The sequence below is a fragment of the Lissotriton helveticus genome, chromosome 9 (genome assembly GCF_964261635.1).
Source record: "Lissotriton helveticus chromosome 9, aLisHel1.1, whole genome shotgun sequence".
Lineage (NCBI taxonomy): Eukaryota > Metazoa > Chordata > Amphibia > Caudata > Salamandridae > Lissotriton > Lissotriton helveticus.
This window is the reverse complement of record NC_136070.1, coordinates 21,819,558-21,839,032: the sequence shown is the minus strand read 5'-3', so window position 1 is coordinate 21,839,032 and position 19,475 is coordinate 21,819,558. Positions and strand designations below refer to the sequence as shown.

General features: G+C 52.2%; 1 protein-coding gene across 1 annotated transcript in view; it reads right to left on the bottom strand.

The window, feature by feature from the left end:
• BAZ1A (bromodomain adjacent to zinc finger domain 1A) overlaps nt 1-18,760 on the bottom strand; it is a 296,099-nt gene extending 277,339 nt beyond the window's left edge. The window contains exon 1 of the mRNA XM_078659379.1: nt 18,520-18,760. Coding sequence (XP_078515505.1) covers nt 18,520-18,632 — 113 coding nt within the window. The 5' untranslated portion in view covers nt 18,633-18,760. The remainder of the gene's footprint in view (nt 1-18,519) is intronic.
• Nucleotides 18,761-19,475: the final 715 nt, after the last annotated feature.

Sequence of the window (19,475 nt, the reverse complement as noted above, 5' to 3'; positions counted from 1 at the left end):
ATCAGTATATTATGCCCACTGAATAACCGCGCCAGAACAAATACAGCCCGAAGACACAAAAAGGCATCTATTCTTGCAAGTCCAGCATCTTTCATGTGTGATAACATAAGTTGTCTCGCAGACAGCAAAAGCTTCGCTTTTGCCTAGGCGAGACCTAAAAACTTACCGCCTGATCCGAAGTTTGGCGAACAGGTTACTGCATCACAAGGAAACAGAAGTCAATAGGATATAACTTTAGATCCAGGCCCTTGGTAACTTCACACACAACAACCACGGATTGACAGTACTGCACATCGAAGCACTATGTCAGGTGCCACTCTCTCCATCCTTTACCGGAACCCCCATGCATTACCGGAACCAACCTCTCACCCCCCTACCTCCCACCCCCCAACTCCGAGAAGACTTTAAGAAAGAGATGACATGGCTGCCTTAGTGCAGTAAAGCGTAACATCTGGCAGTTCGTTATTTTATTTCGTAATGGGACTGTAAACATAAATGAATAACGTATGTACGCTGAGTGAAGTGTTTACGTAACGTGCCAATATTTTAATATTGCTCAACAGAAGGAAGGTTATATGTGTGCACATTTCTACAGGTAATTTGTGTTAAATTGCCTATCTGTATTTCAAAAGATTGAAAACTTTAGTGAACTTCGGTTGTTTATTTTTGAGTTCTGTGTTTTTTGTTGCTGTATTTGTTAAAGGTAGATGTCATTATTCCAGTTATTCATTTATTTTTGCAAAACAGTGCATGCCAAAATGCACCTTTACTTTGTAATTTATGAAATTGTACATTTATGTTTGTGGTCTGTACACAGTGCAGTTTTGTTTTGTTGTAGTAACAACGGTTTTGTGTACATGAAGACAAAAGGTGCCTGTAGCCTGTACTATGCTTAGGGGATGTCTTTGCAATTATGCCTAAAACTGAACTCAAAAGGACCGTCGTGAACAGGAGTTGTACGGAAGGGCCCAGCCAGCTGCTTGTTACTGGCTATGGTGCCTCAATACAACAGGCACCCCTTGGTCCATACCAAAATAAACCCCTTCTCCCTCACCGTACAATGTCAAGCCCTGATAGAAACCGTCCTTTGTATAGGTATGCGGAATTAGTCTTCTCACCGCTTCTCAGGAGGAGCTGGTGTAAATACGTTGGAAGGATGAACGTCCAAATCAGCCGTGCTAGAAATGTAACCTTAAAGCCCGGTTGCTGGTTTAAATTAGGGAGGGAGCCCACCCCTCGTGTGCATTTAATTCACCACCGCAGCCCAGGAGTTTGTTCAAGTCCCCGCCGGGCCGCCGCGCTGCCTGCTACGACCCGGAAGCTGTTGGGCAGCCGGCCAATCCCATTGCGGCCCCAACCGGAAGTCCCGCCCCATCGCGGCGAGAGAGAGAGAGAGAGCTGCCCGAGGAGCCACGAAGGCTCCTGATTGAGTCCCGGTCCCGAGATGGGGGACCGGGTGAAGAGCGGCCGGGTGCATGGGGAAGGCGGGGCTCTCATGTGGTGAGAGAGCCCCGCAAAGCGCTACCGCCGCCCGAGAGGCAGAACCGCCGCCGAGCACCGCCAGAACCGGTGAGTGTGTTGAGGGAGAGGAGGGGTGAGTGGGGGTGGGGTGTACGCGCGTGTGTCTGTTTGAGTGTGTCTGTGCGTGCGTCTGTCTGTGTGCGCGTGTGTCTGTTTAAGGGGGGGTGCGTGTGTGTATGCAGTGTGTATGGCTGTGTATGTGCGTATGCGTGAGTGAGGCTTTCTTTGTGCATGGGAATATGAGGCACGGCGACGTGCGCGCTCACGAGGTACAATCTCGGCAAGAAAAAGCGCGTGGCACTTTGCTGTCCACATTCCCCCAGAAGTAACAACATAAGTTGTCTCGCCCTAGACAGCAAAGCTTCGCTTTGATTTCGTCTAGGCGAGACCTAAAAAGATAAAAGCAGGCCGTACTTGTCTAAAATTGGCCTTTTTCAGAATGGGAATTAAAAAAGATTTTCTGGGGCTATCATAAAATGGGCAAAACATCACAAAATAAACTATGTCCTATGGAGATTTTCCATCGCAAACACATGTTGACAAGATTTGTCCTCTATTCTGACCCTTGGGGTGGACAAGGAGGAAGTGAAAACGGTCAAACCAGAACCTAGACAAAAGAAAACGGTCATATGAGTTTATGATCCCCAGTAGGTACTGCTCAACCATCTGGGTGGTCATTAATATTATGAAGCGTTGTACACTGTGCTTCAGTAGCTCTTTCTCCTCCCTTACCATGGACTAGTGCTCAAAGAAGGCCATCTTAATAAGAGGCAGATCTCTTTTCCAATCCCGATGCGACGAATAAGACAGATCTCCTCTGCCCACGCTCAGAAGGCTCTTTTCGACATAACTGAGCCACGGTTCCCTAGATGCATGATCGAGAGTCAGACAATCTTTTAGGATCGCTTTATTTAAAGATGTCCCCTTCTCAACTCAAATTTTTTGCCAGAGACACACAGCGCGAAATGTTATCAGATCGGACACATAGGACATGCCTTGCTCCTCATGAGCAGTGAAAGAGGGACGGATAAAAGCAGTCTCAAGAAATTGTTTTCGGTAATTTGAAGATAATCTATAGAGCAGTGCCCCCAAAATTCACTACCACAGAGGGCCTTTGAGAAGGATTTGGCCCTGTAAAGCTTTAAGAGTGCCCCCATCGGCCTTTTCCCCAATCTAGAGGTAAAGTTAACAAGCATTGGCATAGCCAATAGGTCTCGCCTTTGGGTTCTTATAAGTGTTTAGCCAGAGATATTTGGAAAGAAATTGTGTGTGTGTGCTAGAGATAGAGGAAGCGAGAGAGAGAGATGGAATGAAACAGAGAGGGGAACAGATAGTGTGTGCTACAAAGAGAGTGACCACAGGAGGGATGAAAAGAAATACAGAATGAGTGCCTGGGTGATGGCTAGACAGAGAAAGAGACAGCAGAAGACTAGATACAAAGATTTAAAAAAAAGAGCAGCAAAGAGAAAAGGGGAAATGGTGAGCGGAAGAGTGGAAAGAAACAGAGGAGTAGAGAAAAAAGAGGTGAAAGGGTGACAGAAATGCGAAAGGGAGATAAATATATAGGAAAGGGGAAAGGAGTAGAAAATACATGAAAACTAGCCCCCTGCTTGTAACAGCACTTGTGTCAAGGACACGGCCTGCAAAGAAAGCTTGAAGAGGCAAAACCCATGCGCATTAAAAAAAAACCCTAGCGTTGCCTTCTTGCGTTCGCTCCTTGGCCCACCCAACCGCCCCTCATCGATGCCCCACCACACTTGCATAATTACTGCCGGCTTTTATTCGTAGCACGCCAAAAGCTCAGAGCCAGAATGATTAATAAAATATTACTTAAGAACAGTTTATAGAGCAGTACGATTCCAGGGAATGGGAAACAGCGTGGGGGGGGAGCAAGCAGATGAGGTGAATGGAGGGGTGTCTTGGGTGCAATGGGGAGATTGAGGAATCCAGAGTGAGGGAAATAAATATTTGAGGAGAAGAGGTGCGTGGGAACAGGGGGAGGTGTGAGTGAATACAGGAGCGCGAGAGCTCTGGGGAGGGCCGTGAAGAAGGGAGAGAACGAAGAGCAGCCGGCTGACCGGACAGTGAGGGGTGTGAGGAGACTGGTGTGAGGGGACGAGGGGGGAAGACGAAAGGCGAATAAGGATTATAGAAATAAAGGTGAAGATGGGAAGCCAGGAGTTCAGGGGGAGGAATGGGGTGATGTGGAGGAGAAAAAGAAGCAGTAGTGCAGTAAGCGAGGTTCAGAGCGTCGCATGTGGCGTTTCCGTCGGGGATTTGGGGGGGGGGGGGTGAGACGAAGAAGAGATGCGCCTGGAAAGGAGCAGATGGGCGGGAGAAACATTTATAGGATGGTCTGAAGGGAGAAATCAAAGAGGACGACGTTAGTGAGGAAGGCTGAAGAGCAGCTTTAAAAACATTTTCCAAAAGAGATATTTAAAAGACGGGGCAGTTTGTAGACAGCTAGGCAGAGGGGTGATAGTGAGATTGCAACAGAGACACTGTTTAAAAACTTGACAGCGAGACTGCAGCAGGGCAGACAGGAGACATCCATTGTGAGGACAATAATACTTTCAGCATCACCCTGCAATGGAGGGGGGTGAGGCTCCAACATTGGCTGCGGTTGCTGGAGGGAGAGAGTGAGAGAGAGAGAGAGAGAGATCGAGCCTGGGACATCAGCAGCTCATCGCTGTCCACGCGACAGGGCAGGAGTGAGACAGGAAGTTAAGCATGAGACGGGGAGATGTGCAGAGACGCGGAGGGAGGGGTGTGCGCAGGTGGGGGGGGGGGGGGGGAGTGGAAATGAAAGGCAGGAAGAAAGGAAACGACAGGCGAAGAGGATTGGAAACAGTTTGAAATTAGAAAGAGAAAAGGAAAGACGTGCAAAAGAGGATTGAGAATGATGAATGGTAAGAGGGGGTTAAACAGGGAGAAGAGGTAAGAGAAGACAAGAGTAGACAAAGATGCGCGGTGGCGAGTGCCAGGTCGGTGGCAAAAGTGAAAGTGCTGCGTTTGGAGCAAAAGTGCACCAGGGCCAGCGCGATCGCCATCCGTTTCCAATTAACGCAAACACGGGCACGATAATTGCAAACAGATGGTGCTGCTGCTCGCTCGCTAGGCCAGGGGAGAGAAAAGGCGGGACATGAATCCGCCTTTGGCCAACTGCATGCTGTCTTTCTTGGAAAGACGCATGCAAAGGGCCAATAGCAGGTGACGGGGGGGGGAAAAAAAGCACACGCACGAGCCTGTGTTCAGTGTATAAAGTCCTAACTAAAAGCCTCGCAGAGCGGCACATGCGAGCTGGCTCAGGCGAGACCTAAAAATGGCGGCAGAGTCCAGAGTAATGCAATTTTACTTACGGGTGAGTTGGGGCCTCCAATTCATTTTATCATCTAATAATACCCCCAGATACCAGATAAGAGAACACACTCTACTTTGGAATCTGGGTAAAACCAATCCTAAAGGTGTTTGGCCACCTACTTGCATGGCATATGTCTTAGAGTTAACCCTCAAGTCCAAGTCCTCCTATAAATTGGCAAAGGAGTGGAGGAATCAATTCTCAGCAACACAATAGGTATCTAATTCAAATCTTTTTGGTGCCTTTCACATTTTATTGAAAGGGTGAGTTACAGTGGTACTGTAACCTGTAAAATGTATATTATTTTAGGTTGCATTGAAGACCAATATTAACAAATCCATGAACCTTAACTTGCCCTTAAATGTTTTTTCAGTGTTTGCGTATACCTTTATATTATACATAACAGTCCGCGATCGATAATTGTAGTTCTTGCTTGACATTGTAAAGGCTGCTTGCGACTTTTGAGCCGTTTGGCAATTCTGCATGATATTTGGCAGACAAGCACAACTGGTCAAGTTTTAGCATTTTAAGTTTTATACAGATACGTCCCGGGTAGAATGATACACTTGGGGAGGGGAGAGGTTCCAAGAATGTGTCATGTGCATAAATGTACGTATAAGTTAGTTATTTGAAACAAATAAATGCCCATTTCAGCACAAGATAAAAGTGCTCAACAGAGCATCTAAATATTGCTGCTTCAATGTACATAGAGGGGTTTATTGCAGCCACTAAAACGTAAGCAAGTTTCATGTGTATGTAAAAATTAACTTCAGTTTTCTTTTTAATTAACAAAATCACTCTTCAACCTTTGTACCATCCCTCCTACCTGACTCATCCCAAACTTTTCTTACTATGAACTCCCAAACATCACACTCCTTTTTTAAGCCTTCACCCAAATAACAGTCACAAACAACCACTACTTACAAAAACACTTCCCCTTCCAAATACATTCCCATCATTCTACTGCTACTCTAAACTACATTAAAACACAAAAGAAATCAAGAGCGCGCACAGCCAATGCAGATGGAAACTAAAAACACTTACTGCTAATCTACCAACTACTAAACTCTAATCTTGGGTTCCAGAGCAGCATGCTACTCGCTGCAAAGCGATTCAAAGTCTCGTATGGGTGTAGTGACTGCTGTATAAATACAATTACAATGTAGCGTTTTCTATTCTAGCGGACAAAGGAGTTTTTCTTTCACCAACCTTGGATTTAAATTAGAACTTGAATCAGAGTAAGGTCTTTTAAGGTTTGCTGTAAATCTGTTCACTAGCCTGATACGCCTGCATAACAAAAGGAGTCGGTTGGGCTTTAAACGGTTAATGAATTGAATACCCCTGTTATTGCATGGACTAGGGAACTTGGATACCAAATTTGAATAATAAAGACGGAGCATTTCATATTTTTCCATTGCATGGAACAAAGAAAGGCACACAAAAGGAGCACACCCTACTGCAAAAAGTAAAGTGCTGATTTCAAAACCGAGTACAGACCATTTGGCTCCACAAACCCTACTACAGTGACTTCAAGACTCATAAGAACCTCCTGCAATGACTACTTTCGGTCAGTGTTTTGCCTTAGGACTTGCAATCAGCCCCTGTGAACAATGTGAAAGGCCATGCACATCGGCTAATGACCGCACAGGGCCTAACCCAATGGCCGGCCAGCCCAGCACTGCAAACAAGTCCTACCTTTAGCAACATTCAGTGAGGGCAGGGCACAGCACTGAGCCAAAGGAAAGGCCATGCCCACTCTGCACACAGCCAGAGGCTGCCTGAATTGGATTATGTGCATACAAGCCCACAGCCAAAGGCTGTGCTCAAGGGGGAAATGTCCACATGTAAGTTTTGATTATGGACTGCTTCTGGGCTTGGGTGCAGCGCAAGACTGGGCTCAGTCTAGTATGACCATTTGCCACTGCTCATGGCCTCTGGTCCAGGAGAGAGAAACAGTCAAGCCTCCCTTACCGCTCATATTTTAAATAAATTGCTATCATAAACTTGGCGTTAACTTCAACACAGAAAAACTTATTTTGTTCTGCAGACTAGCAAGGTACTTTTGTAAATGCCACATTTTTATAAACATACCACCACGTTTACAAATTAGGAAACGAGATGGGACCAATGTCATCAAGAACATACAATTCAGAACTAAATTATGTGTAAAGAAAAGGCTTGTGTGATGTGTAGCATATGCACGAATATAAAATTGTAGGAAACTTGGGTTTTATTGGAGTACCCCCAACAATTTTTGGCCTCTTTTTAGACACTAGGTGCCGATTTTCGACTGACAGTGCACTGAAGCCTACTAACCAGACCTCAGTGACGCTTAAACAAGGTAAAGTCTAATTGTGCTACAACTGTTTAAGGACTTTAGCACCCCAGTAAGTCCCTAGTAAATGGTACCGAGGGCTTGGATACTAAACAGAGTCCCTAAGGGATGCAGCATATCTTATGCCACCCTAAGGGCCCAAAAACGCAAATTCCACACAGACTGCCATTGCAGACTGCGTGACATGGTGCAAACCATGAATAAAAACAGGACATGACACACTCCTGTGTGTAATGCCAAAGTCACTGCATTTAATATACACAAGTCACCCCTACAGCAGGCCTTGGAGCCTTAGGCAGGATGAATTATATTTTATGGGAGTACATATCTGCATGATCAGAAAGGCCCCTGTGATGTCTAATTCTATTACTGGGCATTGCAAGTGAGGAGGGAAGCCATCTTAAAGTATGTACTGGGCACTGGTCAAAACGAGTTACCCTGGTACATAATGGCTTGACTTAAACCTTTGGTATCAAACACCTCACATTATTAAGCCCACACTGATTCCAGTTATAGATTTATTAATACATGCACCCAGAGGGTACCTTAGAGGTACCCCTTGAACCCTAGTTGTCCTCTAGTGTGCTGGCTGACTGGTACAGGCCTGCCTCTCATTACAGAGGCGCTTCTGACCCTCTAGGAGGCAAGAGCCCTGCTCTGAGGTCAGGAACAATACCTGCTCTGGCAGGAGGTATCAACAGGAAATCAACATAAAGGCCCGAGGCATCAAAGCCTCTGCCGCCTTTGATAAGCGATCATGGCATACCCCAGAGCTGGAGGATGCCACCCCTTTTCCTGAGGCTCATTTGGCACCAGGATAGGCTAGAAATTACTCAGGAGGCGTGTTGCACTGCCGGGCGCGAACTGAAAAATAAAGATAGGATTTGACCATCTTGTGTGTGGTGGAATTAGGAACTCAAGGACAGGGTGATTCCCACTCCCCGCAGGAAGTGGTCATCTAGTGGATGTAGTGACCCCAGGGGAAGTAGTCCATTGGCAACTACCCTCGCTCCCCTGAACGCTCCTAAAGTGAGTAATTAGATACCCCCTCACCCCCCGACACCAGGAAATTAGATTTGACGGACACAAGAAGAGGACAAAGAAGAGCAAACAAGCAAGGATGGAGCACAAGCTGTGGACTTGTTGGCGCCACACCCTGCCTGCACCCAATCGCGACAAACCAACTGGTCCTGCGACTGTGCATCTGCCAAGAATCCCGTTGGGCTGCCAGCACTTCACAAATTGCCAGCACCCTCTCTTGGCGTAGAGTAGCTACTCCGCTGCAGCTTGCAGGCACCAAACAGTAGAGTCTGATCTATCGTTCTGCCGCCCTCCAGATCCACCTACGCAACAGCTGCCCAAGAAGAGGTGATCGTGCTCCAGAAGGTCAACTCCGTCTTTCCACCAAGTGAGAAGACGTCAGGACCAACCAGAGCCACACAGCAGCAGTACCTGGGGTAACTGATCCATTGCAGGAACCAAAGTTTGTTTGAGTCCAATCCAGACTCAAAGACCGAGCAGCCATCGAGGGACATCAGCACCGCAGAGACCAACTTTGAGAGTGACCTAGCTGTCATGTTTTTGTCCCTGAACTGGCGAGACTGACATATGTGAGCATATGTGACAAGTCCAGCCGACCTAACCACTACACCAGAGCACACCCAGTCCAGGTTCCTGAGAACATAAAGTGCTCCCTTGCTACCAGAGCCCTCACGGACCGAGGCCCCAGCTAGGAGCTCCCGGATTTGTCCCAAAGTCCAACCTCTGCAGCCTGTTTGTAGGTGCCCCCAAGTCTCCTTTAGCGAAGCACGCAAAGCTACCAACTTGACCAGCACTTCTGCACCCAGTCGCTCCAGGGCAGGTAAAGACTAACTGCTGGTGGTTCTTTGGACCATGGCACCCTACCACCTCAGTTATGTCCTGAAGGGGACCCCCGTAAACCTATTGCAAGTAACTGTATGTAGTACATCATTTTTTCTCCATAGGAAACCATTAACCCCATTGGTGCACACAACGGCCCCCAGCCGTCACAGTGGGCGTGACACGTAACCCCTCAGGAAGGCACCCAATACCAGGATTTGAATCGGAGTTTGAAACATAGAAACAAAACAAAGACAATGCAACAAACACCCCTCCCCCCTCCCTGCACCCCTGCATATGGCTTCCGCCTAACCCCAACTAGCAGTGTGCCTGTCGCCCCATCTAACTAAGTACCAAAAAAGGAAAAGTGGAGGAGGAATTCGTCATACAGGCTCCCGGTCTCCCCTCCCCCCGCCAGAAGCAAACGACCCCTGCAATATATTCAAAAAATTATTAGGAATTACTAGCAAAACCAAACAGGGGAAGTTATGAATACCGCACAGCCTCCCGCATCAATAAAGGTAGCAAATCCCGTATCCATTGAAGTCTTAATTTCGGACCCAGACAGTCAAGCTCATCCCTGGCCCTTCCGATCCTTCCTGGGAACTCCCACCGCTAGATCCACCGTACTGACAGGAGTGTCAAAGTGCCCGATGAGTTCAAAACAATTGCAGCTGGAACAAGTCAAAAATGTTAGGTCTTTAAGAACTCCAACCACACAGAGACACTCCCCCACCGACAGTAAGTCTCGATATTGCTCCCTCCGAGAACGTAGTAAAACTACATGGGAGGAGAAAGATGTTAGATCAACCCAAAAGGTACTAAAGGAGTTCTCCAGGAGTGAAGAATCGAGTGGTTCCATCTCGATCGGTAGCACTGTTGGGTGTAGTGAGCTTTCAGAAATCTCAAGCTCGCAAGTTGTTACTCGAGCGCTGACCAAGGGCATCAATTCATTTTTCTGCGCGGGGCCCTCTTTCTCCGTTAAAACATGCATCGCGGGGAACTCAGCGTGTTTCGGGTCTTGCAAAGGATCAGAGTCCGGTCTCAAACGCCCAGTCAACTGCAATGATCATTTTGTGGACAATGACTTCCACTTGCGAGTGAAGTGCCCAGATGGGGGCCATTACAGTCCTCAGCGACAGCACACACTCCGTCCGATCCATCTCCTCTCGCTTGATGTCAAACCAGGTCTTTTACCCCAGAGGGCTGGACAACTCCGGGGCAAGAGCGGAGCGGACGGCAACGGAGGGCGACCTATCGATTCAGCGATCTATAGTCCGCCGCCGCGAGCAAGGACCCCAGCCCGTCGAACCCGGGAGGCGCTACCAGGTCTCCGGGACGGGGACCCCCGCCCACAGCCACAGACGTGTCCTGCCACCGTTCCTTTATTGTCAACCAGACCACATGACCGCCATCCAGATCGGGCAAGGATGACCTCCACTTCGAAAGACTGGACTCTGCCCAAGTCCCGCGGCCGATGTTGTTCAACTGAAACCCGGCTGGGCCAGTACTCTAGGCCCCGGCTCACACGCTGGGTTAGGCCGAGAAATGAAACATGGTGTAACTCCGTCAATCGAGACGGTAAAAGTCTCGGGAATGCACCATCAGGCTCTGCAACGCTTCAGCCTCACAGAGGTCGGGCGCAAAATCAGGATATACAACAGGATTATTCAGCTAATGACGGAGGTCGACGGAGCCGGGAGCTTATGCGGCCATCTTGGTTGCTAGCGTAGCTCCTCCCCCGAAAAGTACTTAATTGATCACGAAGTTCAAGGTATTAAAATATTTTAAATGTGTTCTTTTTTAAATGGGCTCCGATTTATTCTCATGTGTGTTTATTTATTGCCTCTGTGAGTACAACAAATGCCTAGCACTACCCTCTGATAAGGCTAAACTGCTCGCCCACAATACCATAAGAGAGCATTTGGATTTGTTATTTGTAGCTCTGTAAACCAATAAGGGTTGCCTGGACTATGCACAGTGTACCACGTTTTGGTTTACGATATAGAGAGCCAGCTTCCTATAAAAATGTATACAGGTGCAAAAGTGTAGCCAATAAGCATAGAGCATCGAAAAAGTTACTTATGAACAATTAAATGCCTTGTCTTGCATGGAAGCAGAGGAACACCACTTTATTATCTTACTCTAACTTTGAGATGAGGAATGGAAAAAAACGACATTCTCCTCACATAAAATAAAAGGGCATCTCTTGCTCTGCATATCCAAGTGCTGCTAGAACCAAGGGCCTAGTTTGTTATGCAAACTGTAGAATTTCCAAAGGACAGCAGGTGCGCAGAAAGCTTGTGTTTCATCTGTGACATTCTAGAACATAGTAAAAGCGATCTGAGGCTTAAATTTACAGCTAATGATTGTGCAAGAATTCAGGTCGCAGCCAGCAAGCGTAGTGTTGCTGCTTACTGTGATCGCCCACTTGAGCTGGGAATACAAACATACTTAATTCTGGTAAGAAATACGCAACATAGATTTTATTTAACCAGGTTAAGGTTCGGTATTTTACATCATTTAATTGCATTTCCAAGAACAGAAAAGTGGTCCAATATTTTGCCCCGATGCCTATGTGATGGAAAATCCCCCAGTCCACGGTGCACTTTATGCTTTTTTGCAGTTTTTATAAGGATATTCTGAAGTTTCCACTATAAATATGCTTTTAACTTTATATGTTGTTTGGATAATATAGAAATCATGAATTCAGTCACTGTTTTTATACAAAGGGCTATTAGAAGAAGAAAAGATCTCTCATATCTGGATGCATTAACATTTGAAAATTTGGAGGACTGACTTTGGAGCTACAACCCATGTTTTGTCTAGGAGTTCCAAAATGTATAGTTCTTAGCCCAATTATACATGAATACTTTCTCCCTCATTTTACTAATAGAAAGTCTATTTGCACACTATATATCACTACGATATAGGTTTTCCTCAATGCACTTTAAGATATTGGCTGCTTGGCACATCGCACTTTATGCGATACCTATTAGTCAACCGAATCATGTTTATAGATTGTGCTCTTTTACGATGAACATACTGATTATGGAATATTGCTGTCTTGTTTTATCCTTGTTATTGCTGTGTATGTTTTTAAAATGTTTTATAGGATCAAAGTAAGAATGTAACATTTTGAGACAGAAAAAGAATATTAGTATGCTTTTATGGGTGTTTTTCTCATATTGAATAAAGCCGTTTTGATTTGCTGTACTTATTAAGCAAGCATCTCATTAGAGACTTTATGGCTTTCTAAGATTGCACATACCAGACACTGAAAAACAAAAACAAATGCAAGACATTCGGGTCTCTTATAAAAACAGAATACGCTTCTGGAATAACAATGCTCTAATAACACTAATGTAACCACGGATTGGCATCAAAATTCTTCGCAAAGAAGGAAATGTCAACAACACGATCTGTTTTTACATAGTACACAAAACGCCCCAAGCCAATCTACACTTCGGAGAAACAATCCCTTCTGTAATGCTGTCAAACAACAGTCTACAAGCCAAGGACAGGCAGGCAATTAGTGCCCAGGTCCAGGCTTGCATCCCACATGCCGTTAATTAAAATTTCGGGGGTGGGGGGGGTAATTCTTTCAGCAATAGGCAGAGTGAAGATGCAGGGGCTCTAAGAAAGGGTGAAAAAACAACAAAGCCTAGTTAACAAGTAAATGGCCTTTACCTGTGAAGTACTTGAGTGTGGCTGCAACAAGACGGACGTCAGACCAGCCAGTCTACAGCAGCTCAAAAACTGTGTGTGCTGGGAAGCTATCTCAGCCCGGGTTGACACACGATGGGGGGCTGAAGCCCTTTGAGCCCTATGGGCATTGTGCGCCAGCCTCATGTAATTCAACTGGTGCTCGTGTAAAGCGCTCTGATACCCGATACTTTAGTGTCAAGTTTGCGCTATATAAAACTGTTAATTTTTTTTTTTTTAAGGCTGAGTCAGCAGGCTTTGGGAGAAAACCATGGGCTTGTCCATAAACCACTGCAAGGAAAGGGTGGACTCCTGCTAGCCCCTGTACCCTGCTGATGCAAAGGTTCCCATGCTGCAGCCAGCCGGGAGGTGCAGACTTGTCTCAGTAGGGACAGCCATTGTGGCTATTACAGCGCTATACATGGGCACATACGTCATTTCTCACCCTATACCTGTATCGATATATCCCCTACCTCCACTCTCTCATTCATCCCAAACCCCATACCACTACAATGATCACCAAAATAACCATTTCTAGATTCTTCCCTACTCTACTCCTCCGTGCATCATCTCATAATTCTTTACTATAATCAGATCACCCAAACAAGCCTTTCTAAACCCTTCCTTCTAGCTCTTCCCACTCCACCTCCCTTTTACTCATCCCAAGACTCCTCCTACTGCTATGAGCTCAAAATAAAATCTTAATCCTTCCCTCCACTATCCTTTTCAATTCAAAGGACAGCCCGACATGTCCACCACTCAAATTAATTCATATTTCATTATACTAATTCACCACTAATCCTTTATGAGTTCTGGAGTAGCACGCTACTTACCAAAAAAGCATTTCAACACCTCATCAGGGGTAGCAAGTGCTAGGTAAATGCAAACTTTTTTTCCCCCGTTCTATTTCTTCACTGTCCTTCTCAATCCTAGTAACTAACATATCCAACACTCAAATTACTTTCATATTTCACTATACGGAGTAGCGTACTACTTGCCGAAAAAGTGCGTTGACAACTCATCAGGGGTAGTAAGCGCTATATAAATGCAATTACAATACATGGTGAGGTGCTTGTATCGCTTCTGGGACCTCCCTCCATCAAGTCACTCTGTGCTCAGGCCCCACCGGCTGGACAGGTTTGTAGAGGGCTCCTTTCATTAAGGCTGCAGCTGGCCCTGGCACAGCACCCAGGCTGAGCTGAAAGCAGGCCCTCCAAGGACAGTTTTGCCTCTACAAGATTTATCTCTGCCGGTGCTGGGCTCACAGACAGCAACCCTCAAAAGCCACATGTGCCCTGGTCAGCACAGGGGTGCCTCTCACAGACTGTCAAGCACAGGGTGCCCTTGTGAGATGGAGGTTCTACTCGGGGGCACCTCTCCCAGACTGGTCAGCACAGAGTGGCCTGGTGAGCGGGGTCCTACAGAGGAATGCCCTTCACAGGGTGCCCTTGTGATCTGGGGGTCTAACCCTGGGGCACCCCTTCAGACTGTGCCCCTCACCCACTGTCCAGCACAGTGTGCACCTGTGAGCTGGGGGTCCTACACAGGTGTGCCTTCCCCCACCCAACTGTCCAGCACAGTGTGCACCTGTGAGCTGGGGGTCCTACACAGGTGTGCCTTCCCCAACCCCACCCAACTGTCCAGCACAGTGTGCACCTGTGAGCTGGGGGTCCTACACAGGTGTGCCTTCCCCCACCCCACCAAACTGTCCTGAGCTGGGGGTCCTACACAGGTGTGTTCCCCCACCCCACCAAACTGTCCTGAGCTGGGGGTCCTACACAGGTGTGTTCCCCCACCCCACCAAACTGTCCTGAGCTGGGGGTCCTACACAGGTGTGTTCCCCCACCCCACCAAACTGTTCAGCGCTGGGTGTCTTGTGAGCTGGGGGGTCCCCACACACGGGGGTGCCCCCAACAGAGTGATCAGCCCAGTGTGTCCTTGTGAGCTGGGGGCCCTACAGAGGTGTGCCCCCCACAGACTGTCCGCACAGGGTGCCCATGTGAGCTGGGGGTCCTGCACATGGGTGCTCCAGATAGGTGGCACCGTACAAGGATCCCCCTTGAAAGAAAAGGGGCCCCTGCAGGGAGGGGGGTGGGAGGGAAGGTGTAGGATCCTGCAGGGATAGAGGGGGGGGAGGGGTCATGCAGGGAGATGGGGGGGGGGTCATGCAGGAATGGAAGGGGGGTCCTGCAGGGATGGAAGGGGGGTCCTGCAGGGATGAAAGGGGGGGTCCGGCAGGGATGGAAGGGGGGGTCCGGCAGGGATGGAAGGGGGGGTCCGGCAGGGATGGAAGGGGGGGTCCGGCAGGGATGGAAGGGGGGGTCCGGCAGGGATGGAAGGGGGGGTCCGGCAGGGATGGAAGGGGGGGTCCGGCAGGGATGGAAGGGGGGTCCGGCAGGGATGGAAGGGGGGTCCGGCAGGGATGGAAGGGGGGTCCGGCAGGGATGGGAGGGGGGTCCGGCAGGGATGGGAGGGGGGTCCGGCAGGGATGGGAGGGGGGTCCGGCAGGGATGGGAGGGGGGGGTCCGGCAGGGATGGGAGGGGGGGGTCCTGCAGGGATGGGAGGGGGGGGTCCTGCAGGGATGGGAGGGGGGGGTCCTGCAGGGATGGGAGGGGGGGGTCCTGCAGGGATGGGATGGGGGGGTCCTGCAGGGATGGGATGGGGGGTCCTGCAGGGATGGGATGGGGGGGTCCTGCAGGGATGGGATGGGGGGGTCCTGCAGGGATGGGATGGGGGGGTCCTGCAGGGATGGGATGGGGGGGTCCTGCAGGGATGGGATGGGGGGGTCCTGCAGGGATGGGATGGGGGGGTCCTGCAGGGATGGGAGGGGGGTCCTGCAGGGATGGGAGGGGGGTCCTGCAGGGATGGGAGGGGGGTCCTGCAGGGATGGGAGGGGGGTCCTGCAGGGATGGAAGGGGGGTCCTGCAGGGATGGAAGGGGGGTCCTGCAGGGATGGAAGGGGGGTCCTGCAGGGATGGAAGGGGGGTCCTGCAGGGATGGAAGGGGGGTCCTGCAGGGATGGAAGGGGGGTCCTGCAGGGATGGAAGGGGGGGTCCTGCAGGGATGGAAGGGGGTCCTGCAGGGATGGAAGGGGGGGTCCTGCAGGGATGGAAGGGGGGGTCCTGCAGGGATGGAAGGGGGGGTCCTGCAGGGATGGAAGGGGGGGTCCTGCAGGGATGGAAGGGGGTCCTGCAGGGATGGAAGGGGAGTCCTGCAGGGATGGAAGGGGGGTCATGCAGGGAGGGGGGTCATGCAGGGAGGGGGGTCATGCAGGGAGGGGGGTCCTGCAGGGATGGAAGGGGGGTCCTGCAGGGATGGAAGGGGGGGTCCTGCAGGGATGGAAGGGGGGTCCTGCAGGGAGGGGGGTCCTGCAGGGAGGGGGGTCCTGCAGGGAGGGGGGTCCTGCAGGGAGGGGGGTCCTGCAGGGAGGGGGGTCCTGCAGGGATGGAAGGGGGGTCCTGCAGGGATGGAAGGGGGGTCCTGCAGGGATGGAAGGGGGGTCCTGCAGGGATGGAAGGGGGGGGTCCTGCAGGGATGGAAGGGGGGGGTCCTGCAGGGATGGAAGGGGGGGGTCCTGCAGGGATGGAAGGGGGGTCCTGCAGGGAGGGGGGTCCTGCAGGGATGGAAGGGGGGTCCTGCAGGGATGGAAGGGGGGTCCTGCAGGGATGGAAGGGGGGTCCTGCAGGGATGGAAGGGGGGTCCTGCAGGGATGGAAGGGGGGTCCTGCAGGGATGGAAGGGGGGTCCTGCAGGGATGGAAGGGGGGGTCCTGCAGGGATGGAAGGGGGGTCCTGCAGGGATGGAAGGGGGGTCATGCAGGGATGGAAGGGGGGTCATGCAGGGATGGAAGGGGGGTCATGCAGGGAGGGGGGTCCTGCAGGGATGGAAGGGGGGTCATGCAGGGAGGGGGGTCCTGCAGGGGTGGAAGGGGGGTCCTGCAGGGATGGAAGGGGGGTCCTGCAGGGATGGAAGGGGGGGGTCCTGCAGGGATGGAAGGGGGGGGTCCTGCAGGGATGGAAGGGGGGGGTCCTGCAGGGAGGGGGGTCATGCAGGGAGGGGGGTCATGCAGGGATGGAAGGGGGGTCCTGCAGGGATGGAAGGGGGGGTCCTGCAGGGATGGAAGGGGGGTCATGCAGGGAGGGGGGTCCTGCAGGGATGGAAGGGGGGTCCTGCAGGGATGGAAGGGGGGTCCTGCAGGGATGGAAGGGGGGGTCCTGCAGGGATGGAAGGGGGGTCCTGCAGGGATGGAAGGGGGGGTCCTGCAGGGATGGAAGGGGGGGTCCTGCAGGGATGGAAGGGGGGGTCCTGCAGGGAGGGGGGTCATGCAGGGAGGGGGGGTCCTGCAGGGATGGAAGGGGGGGTCCTGCAGGGATGGAAGGGGGGGTCCTGCAGGGATGGAAGGGGGGGTCCTGCAGGGATGGAAGGGGGGTCATGCAGGGATGGAAGGGGGGTCATGCAGGGAGGGGGGTCTTGCAGGGATGGAAGGGGGGTCCTGCAGGGGTGGAAGGGGGGGTCCTGCAGGGATGGAAGGGGGGGGTCCTGCAGGGATGGAAGGGGGGTCCTGCAGGGATGGAAGGGGGGTCCTGCAGGGATGGAAGGGGGGGTCATGCAGGGATGGAAGGGGGGTCATGCAGGGATGGAAGGGGGGTCATGCAGGGAGGGGGGTCCTGCAGGGATGGAAGGGGGGTCCTGCAGGGATGGAAGGGGGGGGTCCTGCAGGGATGGAAGGGGGGGGTCCTGCAGGGATGGAAGGGGGGGGTCCTGCAGGGATGGAAGGGGGGGGTCCTGCAGGGATGGAAGGGGGGGGTCCTGCAGGGATGGAAGGGGGGGGTCCTGCAGGGATGGAAGGGGGGGGTCCTGCAGGGATGGAAGGGGGGGGTCCTGCAGGGATGGAAGGGGGGTCATGCAGGGAGGGGGGTCATGCAGGGAGGGGGGTCCTGCAGGGATGGAAGGGGGGTCCTGCAGGGATGGAAGGGGGGGTCCTGCAGGGATGGGAGGGGGGTCCTGCAGGGATGGGAGGGGGGTCCTGCAGGGATGGAAGGGGGGGGTCCTGCAGGGATGGAAGGGGGGTCATGCAGGGAGGGGGGTCATGCAGGGAGGGGGGTCCTGCAGGGATGGAAGGGGGGTCCTGCAGGGGTGGAAGGGGGGGTCCTGCAGGGATGGGAGGGGGGTCCTGCAGGGATGGAAGGGGGGGGTCCTGCAGGGATGGAAGGGGGGTCATGCAGGGAGGGGGGTCATGCAGGGAGGGGGGTCCTGCAGGGATGGAAGGGGGGTCCTGCAGGGATGGAAGGGGGGGTCCTGCAGGGATGGAAGGGGGGGTCCTGCAGGGGTGGAAGGGGGGGTCCTGCAGGGATGGAAGGGGGGTCCTGCAGGGATGGAAGGGGGGGTCCTGCAGGGGTGGAAGGGGGGGTCCTGCAGGGAGGTGCCCCCCTCACTCTGCCCAGCACTCAAGCTGCTCTGGGGCCTCTGAGACAAAAGAGAGCGAGGGTTCTCGCAGCCCCCGGTCGGGGGGGGTTCCACGGCAGACCCGGGGGGGCTCAGAGTGACAGGGGGCAGAGAGGGGGGGGAGAATAGACAGACGAGGGGGGGCGCAGCCTGGCTCTGAAAAGTACAAGGGTTAAGAGACAAAACAAGCGCAAGTGAGCTCGAGTGGCCCCCGGGCCCCCCCGAGGGCCCCCCCGAGGGCCCCCCCCGGCCCAGACCCCCCTCCACGCCCCCCCCGGAAGCCCCCGGCGCTCACTCGTAGTCGCGGAAGATCTCGTTGGTGACGCGGCAGTAGAAGAAGTGCTCGTCGGGCCGCAGGTCGGCCGGGGGCCGCTTCCGCTCGAAGGGTTTGCGGTGGAGCAGCGGCATGGTGCGGGGCTCCGTGCGGGGGTCGGTGCGGGCGGCCCTGCTCTGTCCGCGCGCCGCGGGCTCACTGCGCAGGCGCCCGGCCTCGAGCCGCTCACACCCGCGCGCACCCACACTGCGCACGCGCGCCGCTGTCAGAGCGGCCCGGGGGCGGGCCCAGCCGCCGCTCTGCGCATGCGCGCCGCCGGGAAAACAACGCCGCGCAGTCGCGGTCGTCAGTCTGCGCGTGAGCACGGCCGCTCAGCTGCCCGTGCGCATGCGCAGATGCCGGGCGCGGAAGGGAGCAATTACGTATTGATCTGGGGGGCGTGGTCATGCTGGGCCCCGCTTTGAAGGTTCACAGCCTGGCGGGAACGAGGGGGCCGACCTGTGACAGACGGGGGTCGGCACCAAGGACAGAGAGGGCGGACTAAAGCACTTTGGTGTTTTGTCTGAAGCACGCGGTGCGCAAGGCCACCCCGCATTACATGCGGCGGCCATCTTCGAATGGGAGCGCTGTTCCTGGTTATCATGGAAAGTACGGTTAGTAAATGGCTTTCACGCGAGGCGAGTGGATGAATGTGTCATACTTCCCGGTGACGTCATCCCAACGGCCGTCCATGGCAGCTCGGCGGTTATTGTTTACTTCTTGGTGAAACGCTCGTCAATGTAGAAACTGGGTCAGTAAGGAAGAATGAATAAAAATCCAGACCAAGTAAATGAAAGTTGAGTCGAAGTTTATTCCATGAAAAGGACCCAGGACCGCCAGCCTCAGCAGCAGAGCCATCCATGAATCAAAGTTCCATAACTCCAGAACACTAACACAACAACATCTGAATATGACATATAAAACAATACAAGTTGAAC